Source organism: Glycine max, chromosome 14, assembly GCF_000004515.6.
Source record: "Glycine max cultivar Williams 82 chromosome 14, Glycine_max_v4.0, whole genome shotgun sequence".
NCBI classification, from domain to species: Eukaryota; Viridiplantae; Streptophyta; class Magnoliopsida; order Fabales; family Fabaceae; genus Glycine; species Glycine max.
In genome coordinates, this window is record NC_038250.2 from 49,465,788 (window position 1) to 49,487,901 (window position 22,114).

General features: G+C 29.4%; 3 protein-coding genes across 3 annotated transcripts; 2 read left to right on the forward strand and 1 right to left on the reverse strand.

The window, feature by feature from the left end:
* Positions 1 to 4,991: 4,991 nt before the first annotated feature.
* Positions 4,992 to 5,324, reverse strand: LOC102662696 (uncharacterized). Its single transcript, XM_006596866.1, has one exon. The coding sequence runs from the start codon at positions 5,322 to 5,324 to the stop codon at positions 4,992 to 4,994; it is 333 nt and encodes a 110-aa protein (XP_006596929.1).
* A 4,280-nt stretch (positions 5,325 to 9,604) lies between these two features.
* LOC100820588 (putative cinnamyl alcohol dehydrogenase) lies at positions 9,605 to 12,514 on the forward strand. Its single transcript, NM_001255385.3, has 6 exons — positions 9,605 to 9,793; positions 9,878 to 9,991; positions 10,076 to 10,303; positions 11,215 to 11,503; positions 11,640 to 11,793; positions 12,056 to 12,514. Exons 1-6 carry the CDS (start codon positions 9,699 to 9,701, stop codon positions 12,259 to 12,261), a joined length of 1,086 nt encoding a protein of 361 aa, NP_001242314.2. The 5' UTR covers positions 9,605 to 9,698; the 3' UTR covers positions 12,262 to 12,514.
* Positions 12,515 to 17,286: 4,772 nt separating this feature from the next.
* Positions 17,287 to 19,011, forward strand: LOC100784441 (UPF0496 protein At1g20180). The gene is made up of 2 exons (XM_003544337.5): positions 17,287 to 17,453; positions 17,842 to 19,011. The coding sequence occupies exons 1-2, from the start codon at positions 17,405 to 17,407 to the stop codon at positions 18,936 to 18,938; spliced, it is 1,146 nt and encodes a 381-aa protein (XP_003544385.2). The 5' UTR covers positions 17,287 to 17,404; the 3' UTR covers positions 18,939 to 19,011.
* Positions 19,012 to 22,114: the final 3,103 nt, after the last annotated feature.

Sequence of the window (22,114 nt, forward strand, 5' to 3'; positions counted from 1 at the left end):
AAATCTGCAAAGAACTTTCTCAATGTACCCCTTTTGGCTTAGGTATAATCTGCCAGTAGCTCTATCTCTCAAAATCTCCATCCCAAGTATCTTCTTTGTTGCTCCCAACTCTTTCATCTCAAACTCATTACTCAGTTGTAATATGACCTTCTTTATCTCCTATTTGCTTTTAGTTATTAATATATCATCAACGTATAAGAGCAAATAAACAAACGGCTCATTGTCACTCTTCTTGAAGTAAACACAACTATCAAAATAACTTCTCTCGAAACCATATGACAATATGAATGAATCAAACCTCTTGTACCCCTATTGTATGGGTTATTTTAGTCCATAAAGAGATTTCTTCAACAAACAAACACAATCTTCTTTTCTTGAGACTGTGAAACCCTTAGGCTGCTACATGTAGATATCCTCATGTAACTCTCCGTGTAAGAATGCAATCTTCACATCCAACTCCTTAAGCTCTAAATCATACAAATCCACAATGCTAAGTAAAGTTCAAATCAAGCTATGATTTACAATCAGAGAGAACAAGTCTATAAAGTATACACCTGGGATTTGTCTATAACCTTTAGCAACAAGTCTTTCCTTATACCTTGCATCTTTAACTCCTGATGTACCTTCTTTCTTCTTAAATACCCATTTGCAACAAACAACCTTCTTATCCTAATGTAGCTTCACTAGGTCCTATGTACCATTTTTATGAAGTGATTCAATCTTTTCTTGCATAGCAATCATCCATCTACTTGAGTCATTACTACTCACCGTCTCCTAATAAGTAGATGGTTTTTCATTGGAATCAATGTTGTCAGCAACACTCAAAGCATAAGCAACCAAATCAGCTTCAGCATACCTTTATGGAGCTTTAATACTTCTCCTCTCTCTATCTTTGGCAATAGAGTATTATGGTGGTGGAAGAGGTGTATCAACTCTTTGTATCTCTGGCTTAGACTATCGCCCTATTTCTATTGTAGACATTGTGTCAATCTCAAGCTCCACTTGCCTCTTTGATCTCTATTGATTATTATCATATGAAACTTTAGGAGCTAAACCATGAATTATAGCAGTGTCATCAAATATCACATCTTTGCTTATGACTAATTTCTTGGTTTCTGGACACCACGATTTGTACTTTTTTACTCCTGGCATATAGCCAAGAAAAATACACTTAATAGATCTAGGCTCTAATTTCTCATTGTCAACATAAGCATACGAAAGGCGACAAAAAATCTTCAAGTCAGAATATGAAGTAGTAGTGTTAGTCCATACCTTTTGTGGAGTCTTTTTTATCAATAGAAAGAGAGGGAAAGCGATTTATAAGATAACATGCAGTTGATGTAGATGTAGTTTCAGCCCAAAAACTCTTTGTTAAACTAGCATTAGAGAGCATGCAACACACCTTCTCCATTATAGTCCTATTCATCCGTTTTGCCACACCATTTTGTTGTAGGGTTCAACGAACTATTTTATGCCTAACAATTCCTTCTTTCTTACAAAACACACTAAACTCATTTGAGCCAAACTCCAAACCATTATCGGTGCTTTGCTTCCTTGACTATTTCTCAATCATGGTCTTCCAATCATTGAATGTAAACAACTTATCACTTTTCCACTTCAAGAAAAATGTCCAATTTTTTTTTTGGAGAAACCATCAATTATCGTCAGCATATAATTGGCCTCTAAAGAGGGAACTTTCGCTAGTCCCCAAAGATCAGAATGAAGGTAATAAGGTGTTTCTTTAGGATTGTGAGTGCCCTTCTTGAATTTGAACCGTTTTTGCTTCCCAAAAACACAATGCTCACAAAATTGTAGCTTAGTAGTACTTTGTCCATCAAGTAGTCATCTTTTACTCAACTATGCCATCCCATTCTCGCTCATATGCCCAAGGCACAGATGCCACAACTTTGTAACATCATCATCTGATAGAGAATGAGAGGCAAAAACAACATCACCTAAAATATAGAGCCATGCAAAACATATAATCTCCCTGACTTTTGCATACCTTTCATCACAACCAGAGCACTTCATGACTCCACCTTCACTAGTGTACTTGTACCCTTTTGAATCCAGAGTGCATAAAGAGATAAGATTCCTTTTCAGATCAAGAACATGCATAACATCACCATGTATATGAATAACTCCATCAAACATCTTAATTTGGATTGTCCCAATACTAGCTATCTTGCATGATGCATTATTTCCCATCACCACAGTACCTTTAGGCATTGATTCATATGTTGAGAACCAATCCCGATTACGAGTCATATGAAACGTACAACTAGAGTCTAGAATTCATTCCTCTGTGGCTCTCAAGTCACCATGAGAAGCAACCAATAATTCTCCATCAATGTGACTTGTGTCCACAATGCTAGCTTCACCATATTCTTTTGTGGTTTTCCCTGTTTGCTCACCATTCTCTTTTTCTTATTTTGTAGCTTATAACAATTAGTCTTGATGTGACCCTTTTGCTTGCAGTAATTACAAGTCTTCTCAGCATTCCTGAACTTTGAACCAGCCCTTTGCGGATTACCAAACCCTTGTTCTTGTGGTCTACCATGAACAAAAAAACCCTTTCCTTAAGCCTCATATCCACTCACAAGTTGCTTCATCTTTTCCTTAGAAAATAAAGCATCAAAAACCTCATCTAGGGTTAACATATCCCATATATTTTAAGATATTTTGTTTTCAATCGCTTCATTTACACATATATCTTAAAGGATTTGTGATTGATATCCCATATATTTTATCTTAATAGCATATTGATATCCTAGATATTTTTCATAATTAATGCATCAACGTCAGATACTTTCTCTAATTAACATACCAACTCTTGAAACACAATTGAGATCATATTGAATTTCTCTCATCTACATCTGATTTTTTTCCCTTCTCGGGTTTCCACTTTCCACATAAATTCTTGGTGTTCATTATTTTTGTATTTCTCGTTTTCTATTTGTCATTATTTCATAACAATTGGTATCTAGAGCTTTGGTGTGATCTGGCTAATAGCAACCATGAAATACGACATTCCGCTTATGAATGCAACACCAGATTTTCGTTATGGCAGGTTAAGATGTAGGTTGTGCTTGCGCATATGGATCTCGATGATGCGTTGTTAGGGTTCGAAAAGGTGCTCTCATCATGGATGAAAGAGGAAAAGAAACGAAAGGATAGGAAGGCCTTATCACAGATTCACTTTCATCTATCAAATCAAATTTTGCAGGACGTTTTGAAGGAGAAAATGGTTGCTGCATTATGGCTGAAATTGTAGTAATGTATGGCGAAAAGTCTCACCAACAAGTTGCACTTAAAACAAAGGTTGTATTCTCACCGTATGGCTGAAGCCATGTCTATAGAGGACCACTTAACTATGTTTAAGGATATTATTGTTGATTTAGAGGTGATGGAGGTTAAATACGATGAAGGAGATTTGGGGTTAATTTTATTGTGCTCACTGCCTTCATCATATGCCACGTTTAGAGATACAATTCTATATAGTTGTGATACGTTAACCCTAGATGAGGTTTTTGATGCTTTGTTTTCTAAGGAAAAGATGAAGCAACTTGTGAGTGGATATGAGGCTCAGGGAGAGGGTTTGTTTGTTCATGGTAGACCACAAGAACAAGGGTTTGGTAATCCGCAAATGGCTGGTTCAAAGTTCAGGAATGCTGAGAAGACTTGTAATTACTGCAAGCAAAAGGGTCACATCAAGACTAATTGTTATAAGCTAAAAAATAAGAAAAAGAGAATGGTGAGCAAACAGGGAAAACCACAAAAGAATATGGTGAAGCTAGTATTGTGGACACAAATCACATTGATGGAGAATTATTGGTTGCTTCTCATGGTGACTTGAGAGCCACAGAGGAATGCATTCTAGACTCTAGTATCTGATGTTTATGCATTAATTATTAAAAATATCTAGGATATCAATATGCTATTAAGATAAAATATATGGGATATCAATCACAAATCCTTTAAGATATTTTCTCTAAATATTTTTTCAACCATGCCAAATTCAACCAAATTCGGATCACAAAATATATTTACACATATATTGTTGTCGGGGTGGTCTATGTAAATTTAAGAGTTTTTTTTTCTCTCTAAGGGATCTAGACAATTACGAGGGGAGAGAAATATCCATTGTTAGATTAGAATTGCATCCGAAGTCTTCTCTTCGATCTCTCACGTTTAAACATGGTGGAGAAGTCAAGAAAAAAAAAAGAATGTTCAAACTTTGGATAACAGAGGTGTAGTTTTATGTGGAGCAAATGATTGGTTTGAATTTTTTTTTCCCGAACAATCTAAAGGTGCGGCAGGATGTTTAGGCTTCAATTCGTAATTTTATGTATTTAATTAGTTTGTGTGTCATTAAAAATTTTCTACAAAAATTTGTTACGAGTAGTTAATTGACTTCAAATTATATGCTTGTTTGATGATGGAAATTGGTTATGTATGATGATTATTGTTGTTTTAACTTATTAGTTTATCATTGTTTATTTGGAATTGGAACCATGGTTTGAGATTAGGGAAACTTTATTTTTCCCTCTTCCCCTATCACGATATGAACCAAATGTATTTAAACTTTGTTTGGACCACCTATTTAATGTGTGTTTGGATGAGCATTGATAAAATTAATTTTAAATCAAAGTGATTTTAGATTAATGTGATTTTATATAATTGATTTTGAAGTAAAGTGATTTTTTTTGGGATAACATATATTAGAAAATTGATTTTTAAAGAGAATAATGTTTGGATACTTTTAGTCATAATTGATTTTGAAAGTAAAATTACTAGAATAGACCTTAAGTCTTTGAATACTTATTTGTTATTATAATTTACTATTTTTTTATATACATATAAATAAATTAAAATTAAATAGATATATAAACTCATATTCATTGTAAAAAATTAAAATTAACATAAGTACACAAATGTATCTTTGATGAGACATTTAATTTCTTTATACCAATCTTCTCAGTATGATCAATTCACTTGCACTTCTCTCCACTCTTTTGGCTACCAATTGCTTGACTACCAGTTACTTGTGAAGCATTTATATTAATGTCTCCAAATTCATTTGTTACTCCTACACTAACATCATCACTGTCTCTTGATCCTTCTCCCATATTTATGTTAATACCATCAAGATATGGGCGATACACATCATTAACATCACCACCAAGTGTACTTGGCAATATCCCTGATGATGGTGCCCACATAAAATCTCTGGTAGTCACTACATCCTTAAAAAGTATAGTTAGTTGATGAGCAATTGGAAGTCCCTTGTACCTAAATTTTCCATATAAAGGATTTTCTTGCATATTTATAACTCATCATATATAATAGTCACACTAAATATAAGCTTTTAGCATATATTAAGTACACTTAAATATGACATACCAGTTGTTTGGTCTCCCACCATTCATTTGGTGCATCAATAGTGTTCCTGATATTGTCTCATCCTAAACCAGTTTCTTTTCCAAATAATTTGTATCATACACACCAATCTTTTCTCAAGTTATCATACTTATTTTTTAATTGTGCCTTGTTATAAGTCCTTCCAGTTAATTGTGTAAACTTGGATTGAATACCTTTCCGCCCTACCTTAGTAAAGCTAGAACCAAGGCGTTCCCCTTTAGTAATTTGCTCCAAACATAGCTTCAATAAAAGCTTCATTTGCTTTTGGATCCCAAGTAGCTTTTTCTTTGTCAATATTTTGTGAAGGATTCGCAATAGCTTTTCCTCTAATAGTACTCATAATCTAAATAAATTTTTATGAATAAATAAATATTAATTTATTAAAACAAAAGAAAAAAAAATAGTAAATCGGTGTTTTTTATTTTATCATATATGTTACATACACACTTAATATCAACCAATACATTTTTATCCCTACTATACTCATCAAATATATCAAGAACAAGTCATAGAAACTATATAATAAAAATAAAAATAAAATAAGAACAAATGAAAAAGTAAAACATATTATTTTTAAAAAAATTTATGATACTTTTGTTTTGGAAGTCCACTTTAAAAAATATTTTGTAAACGGTGATAAGAATAAGATAATAGTCCAATAAGAGATGTTAATATTCTAAAACATAAGCATAAATTTGAAACACAATTCTAATAAGATAAAATAGTGCAATAAAATGAAATAGTATTATTAACTTAACTTTAAGCTACGAGAGTCAGGTATAGTACCTACACACCACAAGATTTCAGTACAATATATGTACCACAAGGTTTCAGCGAAATATGCGTACTATTGTTTCAATATGGAGGTCCTATGAAGTGAAGATGGTAATATTCTTTCTTTAACTAAGAGAACAAGTAAATTTTCAACTACCGAAATAAATGAAGTCTTAAGAAAATATAAATGTCCAACTACTACAGTATAATAATATAGTTTGTCACAAAAAGTACAAGTGTATTATAAAGAAACATGTAAATAATAATATTTTATGATTTCTTGAATCAATTCACGTTGAATTGAAAGTTCCTCCTACCTGTTTCGAAGTCATCGTAATTTTGAAGGCTGAACGAGAAATTATAAAATGGTGTCTAAACATATTATTATACAATCAAATTAAGTTTGACTAAAATGACTGATTCACCATGATTACACCGCCAAATCAAACATGCTCTTATTTGTCTAAACAATTGATTTTTCTTTTTATAGCTGACCTCTTCGTTATTCTTTTATTTGGCACCCATGCATGAACTTCTCCCATTTTCTTAAATTTGTTTCATTTTGACTCCATGTATGCAATATAAGATATTTTTTTCCATTTATCTTTTTCTATTCACACCTAAACAAAATATCAAATGAGACAAGGTCACGGTCTCTTCTATAATTAGTTTTTTTTATACGAATTCTGTCTATTGTTTAATAATAATTAAATTTTAATAAAATTTATTTAAAATATATCAATAAAGATATAATCGATCGATCTACACCTCTCTTTTTATATCATATATCATGTTTATACAATCAGGTTTGTGAGTTTGTCAGTTAGCTAAATTGTTCGTTTTCTTTGTCCACCATGATTTTGAGTAGTCATTGCCGATGGAAAACAAGGGCTTCATTGAAATTTCTGCAGATTTTGACGGAGGACCAAATTAGCGATCAAGAACTGCAAAAATGACGTGTATCGTATGAACAGGATCACTTGCAACAACTTCAGTTTTAGATTTTTCCTAACTTTTATTTTAAATGTTTGGGAGTCACGAAGTCAAATTTTCAACTGCAGAAAACCCTGATCCGGATCCGTGTATCATAACAGTTTGCAACTTGGAAGAATCTTCTTGTTTTTTATTTCGATGCGCATACTTTTGTTTTCATTCGAACCTGCTTACCGATACTTTAATGCTCTAATTTTTATCATTAGTTGAGCCTTGGAAATTAGGGTATGCATGTATTATTTTTAATATAATGATGACCACCTACCATAAAATTGTCGCACTGGCTTACGTGTTATAAATCTCCACTTTTTTTTTTTGGGTACAGACTCCCATCCTACTTAAAGTCACTACGAAACTTCAATTTCATCACATTCCTCATAATTTCTCGGCTAATTATTTTTCCTTGCATTACATGGATTATTTTAAATTTTCATATATATTAACCACCATTTTTTATTTAATATTTGAATACTTATTACATGTTTTATTTAATTATTTTAGAAAAAAATTATATTGAGAATATCTTACGTTAAAGTTAGGTACTTTTTTTTAAAACGCAAAATGAATTAATTTAAACACACTTCTAGTTTTATAAACAATACTAAAGAGATCACTAATATTCAAAATTTAATAATTATATGGTCAAATTCTTTAGTATTTATTAAATACGTGTTTTTGTAAATAGATTAAAATAAAAAAAAATTATCGGACCAACATAATGTTAGTTATTTAATATTTATTCTTTTACTTTCAATTACATGAAAATAGTAGCTAAACGATTATTGAATGCATATTTAATGAGAATCATATATAACTAACCAAGAAAAAAATTATGTAATTATATATATATATATATATATATATATATATATATATATATATATATATATATTATTTTTAAAAAATTAGGTCTATATAAGTCGACTATGATTTTATGCACGGTCGCATCATTTAACAATTTCTGGTCAGTTTCCGTCAACTTCAACTACCACCAGTTTACTTCGAAGTCTATTTGCTAGTCAACTGGTTTAGCTCTTTAACGAAATAAATATATAATATAATTTTTCGGACAACAACCAGTATTTTAAAGTTACTGGGAAAGCTTCATATATTTTCCATGAAAGTGTGGCTTCTTTTAGTTTTTCTTTAGATTAGAACAAAAAATAGACGTGCTATATTCTAATCATGTGATAGATACTCTTATTATTTACTTTAATTTCCTTTTTAATCATATACTTATAGGTAAGGAAAACTCTACGAATCTGACAGAAAATTGCACGTTTAGAAAATTGAAACAATAGGAATAGGTAGATTTATTGTGGTATACCTTTCTATATATAATATATTTCCTTTCCTGCCTTTCATGACTTGTTTTGACTACGTGACAAAGCCCTTTAACTTTAAGGTACAAGCTTTTAGAATAACAAAAATATTTTATTTAGAAAATACAAAATAACTCTTTTATATGTAAATTCTGTTTTATAAAATAAAATTAATAAATAGACAGCTTATTAATGAAAAAAATTGTATAATATGCATGAGACCTTAGAATCAATTTTTTTATAATCATTGTACACAAAAGGGAAATAAAATTAATTTGATGTATAATACTTTTCAATTCTAAAATAAGTATCGTCCTAATTATTTTACCTAAATAAAGAAAAATTATTAGAAATATTAGAAAGAAAGGTCCAGGAAAATGATCTTTTTATTCCCATGACAAAATGTGTTTATATACACATATTGTATTACAATCGTGATCCTATAATTAAGTTAGGACTAATTACACTAAATATAGAAATGAACATATATGGAAAGAATTGGTCTTGATAGCTACACACCGACAGAAACCAAATCATAGAGCATAAGGTCATGATATAGGATGAAGAGATTGACATAATGATATTGTAATGAATGTGTAATCATTAGAACTATTACTTCCTCTAATTATATTAACGATAAAAGGAATTAATATTACATTAAAAAAAACTAACCTTAATATTAACTAATATTATATTAAAAAATTATGATGACATTTATTAAAGATATTAATATAAAAAAGTAATTAATATTATATTAAAAAAACTTAAATATGATAATTATTTTAGGACAAGGTAAGTAATAATTATGGATTGCTGCGTAAAATAATTTTATATTATTTTAAAAATTATATCTGATTTTTAATTATAATTGGATAACTGGCCAAAGTCTTAAAATATTGGATACCAACTACTAACTAAGTAGATATATCCAATATTAATAAAGAGCGTATGTAGCACGCAAGTAATAAAGTACGTGAGAAATGTCATGGTGCACAAAATGGGCACAGATTTGTTTTTTTTATTGGAATATTCTATATTTGTTTCCCTCTATAAAATGTGAAGGTCCATGAACCTGTTTCCTCCACGCAGCCCATCACTCTACCACCACCTAGTATCTCTCTAACTTTGAGAAAGTGTGTGTTGTGTGTTCTCTTCTCTCACTAAAAAAGGTTTCATTAATTCTATATTATGGCTCAGACCACAGCGAATCACACAGTGACCGTATCTGGGTGGGCAGCTCATGATTCTTCGGGCAAGATTACCCCCTACACTTTCAAAAGAAGGTACTAATAATCAATATTCAATATTTCTTATTGATTCCATCTTCATATACATAGATAGATCCAAAATAACATATCACGCTGCAGGGAGAATGGTGTGAACGATGTGACAATAAAGATACTGTATTGTGGGATCTGCCACACGGACCTCCACTATGCTAAAAATGAATGGGGCATTACTATGTATCCTGTAGTACCCGGGTAAGTATATTATATTTATATTTGTTAATGTTAGTAATTAGTATGGTTAATTAATTAATGTATGTATGTTGATTGTGTTTTTAGACACGAGATCATTGGGGTGGTAACTAAGGTGGGGAGAGACGTGAAGGGGTTCAAGGAAGGAGACAGAGTGGGTGTGGGGTGTTTGGCGGCTTCATGTTTGGAATGTGAGCACTGCAAGACCGATCAGGAAAATTACTGTGAAAAGTTGCAATTTGTCTACAACGGAGTATTCTGGGATGGCAGCATCACCTATGGGGGCTACTCTCAAATTTTTGTCGCAGATTACAGGTTGGTGTTGGTTCCTTCATCATTTCTTAATTTCCCCCATCATCCTCAGTTTTATAGAATGAAAAGAAAGTGAATTAAAATAGAGTATATATAAAAATATGAAATTTACGTTATATTTTATTATTTATTTATTTGTCTTTTTTTCAATTTTTTTTTCTTTGCAAACGAACTCTCCCGGCCCTTAGAGATGACATCACTGTATTCTTTTTGTGGAGTTTTTCTTCTTTAATTTAGTGTCCATGTATTATTTTTGTAAAATATTAAAAATTATATAATGATTTTGTAAAAATTAAAATCTTAATAGCCAAAACGGTGCACGTGAAACAAGATGGCACAGGCGAGTAAATGAAAGAAGACAACGTCTCTTTCAAAGCCACGTTGCTTTTAAAGGGATAGCAGGATGTTGAAGACAGCAGACCACGTTGCTTTTAAAGGGGTAGCAGGATGTTGAAGACAGCAGAGCCTAAATTATCAATTGCGGTTTTATGATTGGTTGCAATTGTTAGATCTCATTTTTATAAGTACTTTTATTAATAAATTTTGAATTGCTTAAAGTAAATTCTTGACTTCCATTGAATAATTTTACTTGTTTATGCAATAAATATTTGTAGTTTATTTTTTAAAAATATTTTTATTAGTACCAATTTATCTTAGACTTAGAGTAGTTATTATCCATAAATGAAATTGATACTTGGAAGAAGACATTATCTTGAAACTCACGTTGCTTTTAAAGGCATCGCAGTGGTCGTTGAAGACAACCAACCCCCACTACACTAATGCTTGGTAGTATTAAAATAAGTAGTTTTGTTGATAAATTAATAATTATTTAAAGTCAGGTTTTGAACTTTGTCTATAAAAAATTCTTTTTTGAGAGAATAATTTATATTTGATTAAGAAAAAATGATGTGTAGATATGTGGTACACATTCCGGAAAACCTAGCAATGGATGCAGCGGCTCCTCTGCTATGCGCAGGAATAACAGTGTTCAATCCTTTGAAAGACCACGATTTGGTAGCATCACCGGGAAAGAAGATTGGGGTGGTTGGTCTGGGAGGCCTTGGGCACATTGCCGTTAAATTTGGCAAGGCTTTCGGCCACCATGTTACCGTCATCAGCACTTCTCCCTCCAAGGAGGCTGAAGCTAAGCAGCGTTTGGGTGCTGATGATTTCATTGTCAGCTCCAACCCTAAACAATTACAGGTTTGTAATGCAATTGTTTGCCTCTACATTTCACAGCATTAAAAAAGTATATATATGGTTTGATGCATTTGGGCTTTAGGATAATAAATGGGTGAAGGCTATGTAAACATGATTTAGTTTCTCTGGTGACACTCAGGCTGCAAGGAGAAGCATAGATTTCATATTGGACACTGTTTCGGCAGAGCACTCTCTGTTGCCCATCTTGGAATTGCTCAAAGTCAACGGGACCTTATTTCTCGTGGGTGCACCAGACAAGCCCTTACAATTGCCAGCTTTCCCATTGATATTTGGTAAATTTCCCTTCCTGTATTTGCTAATTAATTAAGGCAAAGCTAACTAGTGCAAAAGAAAAAAAATTCTTATTGGAATTACAAATAATTTCTTTACATTCTCCAATGATTTTTCTAATAAATGTTTTTTCTTTTTAGTTCATTAATCAATATCCTTAAAAACACACTTGGTGAGGAAGATCCATTAATTAATTACCTTTTTTAGTTGGTTGATTTAAAAAAAAATGATGAACAAATGTTGATTAACATTGGTGAAATGCAGGCAAGAGATCAGTGAAAGGTGGGATCATAGGGGGAATAAAAGAGACGCAGGAAATGTTGGAGGTTTGTGCAAAGTACAATATAACGAGTGACATTGAATTAATCACACCAGACAGAATCAACGAGGCTATGGAGCGCCTTGCTAAGAATGATGTGCGCTACCGTTTCGTCATTGATATTGCTAATGCTGCCGCTTCCAACAACTAAACTAGCCTTCAATTCGGATCAAATTTTACTTGTTTCGATATTTACTGTTTAATAGACCCGTGATTTTACCTCTGCAATTGGACGAATAAGTCATATATTTATGTCAATGACTTTTTACTTGTTAAACTGATCTATCGTTTAAGTCTGAATTAATTTTTTAAGCTTTTAGAGAAAAAAATTATAATTTAAACATTTGTATGTTTGGTACTCTCGTTTTATTTAATAAAATGAATCAATCTAAATGTATTTATAATATTATAGAGTACTGTATTTGGTCTAATTGATTATTCTAAAATAGTACTTATTTAACTACTTGTAAATGCTTGGTGATTTAAATCCAAATAACAATAATTCCTATCAACCATCACTAATAAATATTTAACAATTAATTAAAGACATGAATGAAAAGTAGCAACTCCCCCTTCAGATAAAAGTTAAAACAGTTATCTATTCTCTCTCTCTCTTTTTTTTTTAAATAAAAAAACCTCGTCTATTAATCTTATTTTGGACTCTAGAACTAGAAATACATTTTTTTTTTGCGTAAATAGTATGGGATACTTGTTAGACTTATGATCCGGAATTATCACCTGCAAGTCTGTATTATATTATTGCTTTTGTTTTCAATCGCTTCATTTACGTACCATGGTTTCAAATATCTGCTGTATGCAGTATAATATGTGTTTGAATTATGAGTATTGGTTTAATCAGTAAAATAAAAATAGTAAGTTATTAAATGATGGTAAAGTTACCTGTGACAAGATGAAAAATAATATAATAAATTTCCTTATGTTCAAAAATAGTTAATTAGAATAATAATTTACTACATAACTTAAGGGTCGAATAAGTATAACCTAAAATAAAATTGTCGAATAAGTAGATGTAGGATATATTTGGCTCAGCTTAATTTTAGCTATCATATAGATAATATATTATATGATTTATAACTCATAAATACTACTACTATATTATATTCAAGCTAAAACTGATTTCATTTTTGTTTTAAATAACACTTTAAACAGTAAAAAATATATTACACAATAAAAAAATGATCTAAAACTTTTTACGGATGAAAAATAAACCAAATATATTTTACAAAAATTAAAACGAGAATTTTTTTTTGGAAGGAGCAAAATTAAAAAAATTACAGGTACAAAAACAATAGATAAGCCTATTTTTAATATTTTACCGTTTCAAAGTACTTACATTAAGAAGGGAACAAATGATTTACGTCAGTCTCGTATGAAAAAGTGTTCCATATAAAGTTGTAAAGATAATTAAATAATGGATGAAAATGTTTGTAGATTTCAAATCACTTTTGCCTCACCTTATTATTTTAACTTAAAGTATTTCAATAATATTTTCCAAAATCCGACAATTAAAAAACAATGGAGAGAGTATTTAGTATTTAATATTTAATATATAATAATGTTTAATAATTTTTGTTTAATGTTTAAGATTCAGTATTGAATATTTGATATTTAATAGTTAGTATTTAATTTTAGTGTTTACTTCCTCTGTTTCTTTTTAGTTGTTGGATTTTAAAAAAAAAAAAATATTTATTTGTCTTTTGCAAAATTCAATATTATATTAATTATTCTTTTCACTCAAAATTTAATGAATTTACACATGCATTTTTTTGGAGTGAAAAGGAAAAGGAGTAAACAAAAAAATTTCATAACTATTTTATTAAAATCAAGAAAATATATTCAATTTTTTTTATTTTTACATAAAAATCTTAAACGATAAATAAAAAATAAAGGAAGTAGTATTTAATGTTTATTATTTAATATTATAGTCATGGACAAAGACAATCAATGTTCTTTACTATTAACATGAAAATACAAAATATTTAACGTTTAGTATTTAATGCTTCATTTTAATGTAAGTATGTAACTGATTATGAAAATTTTAAAATTAAAACTAAAATTGATTAAGATTACAGTGTTTATAACCAAATTAGCTGATAAATTAACACAAAACTCATAAGTTAGCTGGTAATTATATGTCAGAAGTTACTAACTGGAAAGTTAAAAATTAATAAGTTAATTGATTGAATTAAAGGTACTATATTCTTAATAAGAAAAATTAATGGTGTTTCATTATATTAACTATATGTTAGTTGATGAATATAAAATGATACAAATATATAATTTAGTTGTTTGATTATAAATTAATAAGAAAAAAAAATTAGTAACTTATAATATGTTGAAATTATAATAAGCTACTAAAAAAATTATGTAATAAATAAATTTATTACGGTGAAATCAATTTATAAATTAGTCAATTCATTTACTCCATTTCATTATAGTTGTCATATAAAAAATTTATTCCAAAATAATTTTCATTTTAATTTTTTAATTTAATATTAATTATATTTTTTTCCTTATATCCCTTATATATGAATGATGAATTACAAAATCTAAAAATAAATTAATAATAATATAAGATTAATTTTATAAAATTATTATTCTCTTTCATCTAATTATTATTTTTTTGTCAATATAAAATAATTTTGGACGTTAAGTATTTTAAAATAAAATGAGTACAAGTTATTTAAGTGACATACCAAATATACCAAATACACTCTCTGTATGTCAATAATAATATTGAAATTCACCAAATCTAAGAAATTTAGTTTAATATAATGTTTGAAGAAGCAATTTTTTTAATATCTTTAAAAGTAAATAAGATTCAGCAATCTTGATCGGTTAATTTTTTATTTAAAGATTAAAAAATATTAAAAGACTACCATCAATCAAATTTTTATTTTTGTTTATGGATTAAATATTTAATTAACTTTTTTTAAACATAAACAAAGGAAGGGACAGAACAGGGAGAGCAGTAGTATGCATTATTTATCTGATAAATAATCATTTTTATTCCTAAATGTATAATTCATTAATAAATGTGTTTATGAAAGATGAAAATACAAAATTTAGTCTCCAAAAGTATAAAAAGTGCAACAAATATATCCGATCATTAACTTCCATCTATTACCATCAATAAAATAGTCTACATGATAGAGATGGACGAATTTGTTACTGAAATGATTATCACGTGATCATGCTGACTAGATTGGACGAAAATATCAGTAAAATATCATTTTTGGAAGTAAATGTCAGTATTTTTTTGTTGGACGAAAATGTCAATATTTTTGTATTGGAGGAAAATGTTAGTAATTTTTTTGGACTTAAATGTTAATACATTCCATTGGACAAAAATGTTAATAAGTTATTATTATTGGATGAAAATATCAATAATTTTTTATTGGACCTAAATATCATTATATTTCTATTAGACTAATTTATTATACTCGAAATTTCATTTCATTTAAGGATAAAATATAATTTTAAAATAAATTTTTACCATTTTTATCGTTAAAAACAAACATTACAATAATCACTTAAAAAATATATTGACAGACATAATTTTAAACAAACATAATAATAACAATAACATTGATTATTAATCATAATTTGTTTGTTACAATAAAAATTATTGAAAATAAACATTGTACCAATTTAAGAAAATAAATATTGTAACAATGTACTAATTATTATAATTTTTTTTCATAATTTACTATAAATAAAAGATAAATGTATCACATATTTCATTTCTTTGAATCTTGGCTATTTTATCAACGGTGACAGACGAATATATTTGTCACACCTTTTATACTTTTGGGGACTAAATTTTGTATTTTTATCTATTAGAGACACATTTGTTAGCGAATTAAACATTCATGAATAAAAATGATAATTTATCCTATTCCTATTCCGAGAAAGTGAGGAGACGAAACGTCAAGAAAATATTATATGACAAATATGTTTCTTTGTTGACAATTAGAAATGATTACATTAGTAATTATTTCAATAACTAATTCGTTCTTCTGTATCTTATTTTGTCAACAATGATGAATGAAAGTTAACAATAAGATATATTTATCGCATTTTTTATATTTCTAAAAATTAAATATTATATTATCACCTTTCAAAAACATATTTATTAATAAATTACAGATTTAAAAATAAAAGTAACTATTTATCCAAATTTATTTGATAGTCTTAGATGAATCTTTTTCATGACTGAATTATTCATGGCTGGGCTTTAATTTAGAAGATTTTCTTACCTCCATCAAGCTGCTACGTAACATCTGCAATCATTACCGAGCCCACGTGGCAAACAGATATATATCCAATGACAATCTTAGGACCCCACGTTAACATCTTGCTTTAGCGCCACGTGTGCTCCATATCTTACACACAAACAAACGCCTTCCCCCATCAATTATCAATCAATAATTAATTATTAATATCCGGCCAAGACTCAATAGTATGAGAACCTTAAGAGGATGTTTGATTGAGATCAAATAAAGAAGAAAGAAGAATTATTAAAAAAAAATGTCTGAATTTCATTATTTTATTTCTTTATTTAATTCAATTTTTTTTTCTTTTCTACCAGGCACTAATTACTTTTTTTTTAACCTCATGAACCTTTCAAAGTTCAAACAATGAAATTTATAGGTAAATTTAGGCGATAATTTGGCAGAAACAATTTTGACAAAAGGATGTTGTCAGAAGTTAATTTGAAAACGGAGTCCAAAGGTTTTTCTTTTTAATTTCTAAAAGAATATGGATTTAATTTAATATAAAAAGTTCTTAAGTAATGTGTATTAAGTTTTTTTTTTAATTTACTGACATTTTTTATATTACAACTTACAAGTAAAATGATACAAAATTATGATAAAAAAACTTGTCTGTAGAACAAAATATCCTAAAATATAAATTTTTTCACATGTAACAAGCACTGATTTATCCAACGAATTTGCGAGGGAATAGAATGAAAATGGATAGATTGAGCTTATGGGAGGAGCTGCCTAGTGTTGACGTGGGAGAACACACCATGTGAGGTACGTTAACGTGCGAGCAAAGTCATTTGACCATTATTTGTGGTAGTGCTAACTGCCAACTATATTCCTTCTCTTTTTCTTCTTAACTTCTCCCCACTCCACCAATACACACCACCTCTTTCTCTCTCTCTCTATATATATATTTCGGTGCCATAATTCCTTCATTCCGTTAATTAGATTTCGAGTCCACGCAACAACCCAGAATTAGATCTCTCATTAATTTCTTCTTTATATATGCGCGATATGACATGTACTGGGTGGATTTGTTCTCTACGAAGAACAGGTAAGTTTATTTAATTTCTTTTCAACTCCTTTCTTCCTTCAATTCATATAACATAAAAACAGTTAATAGAATGCCTGAATTATCCTAACTCTCAGACATTATTTTCAATTCCACTGATCACAAAATATAACATAAAAACATCTTTCTTGTCATGATCAATTCCATTAATTATGTGCTTAGATATATTTTGCATTATTTTGAGGTATGTTGGAAGCATTAATTAATCAATATTAATTTAAGCTTCTATTGTTTGCTTTCCTTTTTTTTCTCAATTAAATGCTTGTTTTGATTGGTAAAGTAATATTATCCACATAATTTGCTCCAATAATTAGTTAGCTAGCTAATAATGAAGTTGTTCCTTTTTTTGTTGTGCAAATTATATAAACAGGTAGATCACGGAAGGAATGTAACGAAGATAGATGGTATAAGAAGCAAAGCGTGAATGAGGAATATTTGGAAGCATTCAGAACAAAGTCTTACATCGAAATATGCAACAAAGCACAAGAGGGGATTGAAAAGACAAGCACCAAAATGCTAACTTCCTCTTCTTCTTCAATTCCTTTGTGCATGCAGCTCACGGAGTATTTGCTTGAGCCGCGGCAAGAGATGATAGCAAACATAGCACAGAGATTGAAGCTGCATCATCTTCTTGTGGACTACTTCGAAGCAAGCTTAGAAGCGTGTCGTTGTTGTGACACAATCCTTGAAGCCATCCATTCAATGCGACTTGCTTATCGACGAATCACAAGGGTTGTTAAGCTAAGCAAAACGGTCCTTGACGATGAAGATGATGACAATGACGACAAAATCCACAACAAGTATGTAATCTATAGAGAGTTAGCTTCCTTTGCTATGCAAAAAAACCCTTTGTCCGTTGTTATTAGCACCGTGAAGTTCCGTGACATCCACGACAGACACGTGGAACTCTTGCAAAGACTGAAATCAACGAGAAGGGAAATTCGAAGGAGGTTGACATTAAAGAGGGTTTGCAAGAAGGTTTTGGGGATTGCTCTTATTACTGCTCATAGCGTGGTTCTTGTTGCTTTGTTAGTGTTTGCTTTTCACAGCATTGTTGGGTTGGTGGCTGCGCCTAGTATCGTGTGTGGGTTGGTTGGTTTGTTCGTGAAGAGGGGCCGTGAAAGGTTTAGGTCAAGCTATTGTGATGATGAGAAGCTGTGTGAACAACTTGATGTGGCTGCAAAAGGGGTTTATGTTCTGAGCAATGATTTGGACACAATGAGTAGGATGGTGAAGAGGCTGCACGATGAAGTGGAGCATAGGAAAGTGGTTGCTGAGGTTTGTGTGAGGAATGAGAAGAGTGAGATACTACTGAAGCAGGTTATGAGGGATTTTCATGAGCATGAGTCTAGCTTTCTGGAGCAGTTGGAAGAGCTTGAGGGGCATATCTACTTGTGCTTTCTCACCACAAACAGATCAAGGAGGCTTGTTGTGCAAGAAATTACGGACAAAAAAGTAAAACATTGAAAAACAACACATTTCTTATTCCTTGTTATCTCTTCCTTTGAGAAAATTTTTAAGTTATATAAGTTAATCAAAATTTCGATGAATAAATTAGGATAAAATTAAAGTGATGTTGTTTATTTTGAAATATCATTTTTCGATGAAAGATGATTTTTCGAGAACACAACATTAAGGTCACATGAGTTAGTTAAGTCCATATATATGAAGATTCTGCATGCGCTAGCTAGCTGTCACAGTGGACATGGAGGAAGGTTTAATTTCACAAGAAGGATGGCTCTTCCTTCTCTTTATGGCAATTAAGGTGCTTTTGAATTTGATGACGCCTCATTAACGTTTTAAATCAATTTTCCTAGACCATAATGCATATATGATGATATATATACATGTCTCTAAAATTAAGGTCGATCGCATAAAAAATCTTAGGTTCGTAGCATGTACAAGTTTTTGTTTTCTAGTTTTTTGTTATACAGTCAGTTTCTATATATTGTACATATTGATCTGTTGTTTAAGTGCACATACTGTACAGATTATTTTTAGAAAAATAAATAATCTTTTTTCTTTTAAATGATAGAAAATAATTATTTCTTTCGATAGTAACACGCAATTAGTTGTCGTCTTAATTATAATACAAAGTTGGTCCTCGACCGTTATACAAAGTTGCCTTACCTATCAAAGAATATTTCATGAACACTCCCCTCCCCAAAAACAAGAAGAAAAAAAAAATGAAAGTATACTGTTTTGTCACGATTTTCCTGCTTTTGATAGTGGATTTAGCTGATCATCTAACAGGAGCAGAAGTGAAGGAATTAATGAGAAAAATAATGATTTATATTTTAACATATCCACGATTTATTATATATATATTGATAAATGATTTTAAATTATTGTATCTAAATGAATAATTCAAAATAAATCAAGAGTTGTCGTTTTTTTTGTTATTCAAGAGGCAAGGCTTAATTGCTTCACATTTGGGTGTAGAAATTAGTAAGTCAATTTACTTGATAAAACATGTGACTTAACTCACATCTAAAGTTGGCCAAACTTAATCACCAAATGAGTGAAATTCGAAAAAAATATTTAATTAAAAAATAGAGTTTAGTATATATATTCAAAAAGTTTTTTAAAATTTAAGTAAGTTTATTTATGAAATTTTAAATAATATAATATTATTAATTATCATTCTCGTATTAGATTTTATTATGAAATTTTGAATTTATATATTTATTATATTATTTAAAGACTTAAGTTAAATTTATACTCATTAATCTATTTGAAGACAAGTTTATAAACTTAATTAAAAAACCTTACTATAATATATATATATATATATATATATATATATATATATGTTTATAAATTATTCTAGCTTTTTTATAAAAAAAACCAATTAAATGTTAAAAAAACTATATTAAACAAGTAAGTTAAACTCAACCTTGAATTAATTTGAGAAAAATGTCAGGATCAAACTTGGTAAAATTAACCTAATTCATCTAAGCAATCGAAGAAGAAAAATCCCCTCATCAAATTTAATATTCATGCTATAAACAACTGAATAACTCTTCCAAAAAAAGCAACTGAATAACTCTGAGATTCACTTAAACGATCAATAATCGAAGTACTCTCTCTTCATAGTGAAATTTCATGACCTAAAGTCTCAAGTATCTTCTAAAAAGTTCTAGCATGTGAAATATTGGAAATATAATCAAAATATTATCATATATCAACTGCTGAATAAAAGCCGCAAACCTCATGCTCAAAAACCCATTCTTCATAAGATGTATTATTTGGTTTTTGACGTACAAATACAAGTAAATGTAATCTTTCACGAAAAGCAAATTCTTCATTTTATTTCTTCACTTATGATAATTAATGTCATTCAGATTTATTATTCTATTATAATTAAGCTTTATCATTCAATTGGGCAAACCCATAAAGATAAATAATAACCATCTCTGATGCCGCCCGTGGACACACGCAATGAAAGCAATAAAAATGTCAAGTGGGTAAATTAACCTTTCTGACATAACATGAGAGAATTTGTGAGAAGTATAATAAACAACTATCGTAAAATATCCAAACAACCTAAATAAATAAATAGATATGGAATTGCTAAAAAGACACCATTTTTTAATGTAAAAAATCCTCTCAATATGAAATATATACAACTGGACATAGTCCAGAAAAATCTCCACTACTAAAAATAATGGATACATCAAAGTATTTCCAATCATTGGTGATATCATAAATTGTTACTACTGATTATCAAGAAAAAGTAGAAATTACCAAAAGCAATAATCATCAATAAATACTTAATTACGAAAAAAAGTATAACAGTAACAATTCTATTATCTAAAAATGTGTTTTGTTAAAATTTTATTAGGAAAAATCTTATGAGATAAAAATATAGTGTAAGAGAAAGAGTACACCATTCTTTAATATGTTATCACTTGTCCCATTAAAAATCTTAATAGAAAAATCTAGTGAGATAAAATCATGATTAAAAGAAAAAGAGTGCATAACGTATTGTTTCTCTCCTCTTATGTAGATAATTATTTTTAAGACGATGAAGTCTAATCTTATTAATTAATTGCTCAAAAGTTTTCTTTAGCAACGACTTTGTAAAGAGATCATCTAAATTCTCATACGAACAAATTTATTAAACATTTATATGATCATTCTTTCAGAGATCATGGGTGAAAAAATAATAATTATTCTTTTAACTTAACAACATTATCTTTACATGTAATTGTTGATGTCTGTCATTTTTTTTGACAAAGATAAATCACAAGTTTCTCGTATATATTGAAATAACTTGTATATAATTATCTTTACAAATAATTTGCATCTAGATAGCCAATTAGATTTGACTTGAAATTTTTTTAACAATTGATAAGTCAATATCCATTATTCTTCTAAAATAAATTATAGATTCACTCCATTTTAATAAAAATCACATTATGTAAAGAATATAACTATACATTTATAAGAACCAAATTAAACTGAATATTGTGGTTAGGGAGATGGGAAGGATTTTACCTTATAACACAAAATCAATTCTCTTCTAGGCTTTTTCTTGCGGTTGAAATATCAATTGCAAATATATATGCTTAATGGAACAAAAATAATCGCACTGGTAATATGTTAAATATAATATAACTCATGAGGAGAATAATAAAGAA

What these genes read in the sequence shown, in the direction of transcription:
- LOC100820588 (NM_001255385.3), top strand. Translation starts at nt 9,699, where the DNA reads ATGGCTCAGACCACAGCGAATCACACAGTGACCGTATCTGGGTGGGCA. An exon ending in CCCTACACTTTCAAAAGAAG is followed by an intron (nt 9,794 to 9,877) that starts GTACTAATAATC and finishes ATCACGCTGCAG; the next exon opens with GGAGAATGGTGTGAACGATG. An exon ending in ATTTTTGTCGCAGATTACAG is followed by an intron (nt 10,304 to 11,214) that starts GTTGGTGTTGGT and finishes AATGATGTGTAG; the next exon opens with ATATGTGGTACACATTCCGG.
- LOC100784441 (XM_003544337.5), top strand. Translation starts at nt 17,405, where the DNA reads ATGCGCGATATGACATGTACTGGGTGGATTTGTTCTCTACGAAGAACA. An exon ending in TTGTTCTCTACGAAGAACAG is followed by an intron (nt 17,454 to 17,841) that starts GTAAGTTTATTT and finishes TTATATAAACAG; the next exon opens with GTAGATCACGGAAGGAATGT.
- LOC102662696 (XM_006596866.1), bottom strand. Translation starts at nt 5,324, where the DNA reads ATGCAAGAAAATCCTTTATATGGAAAATTTAGGTACAAGGGACTTCCA.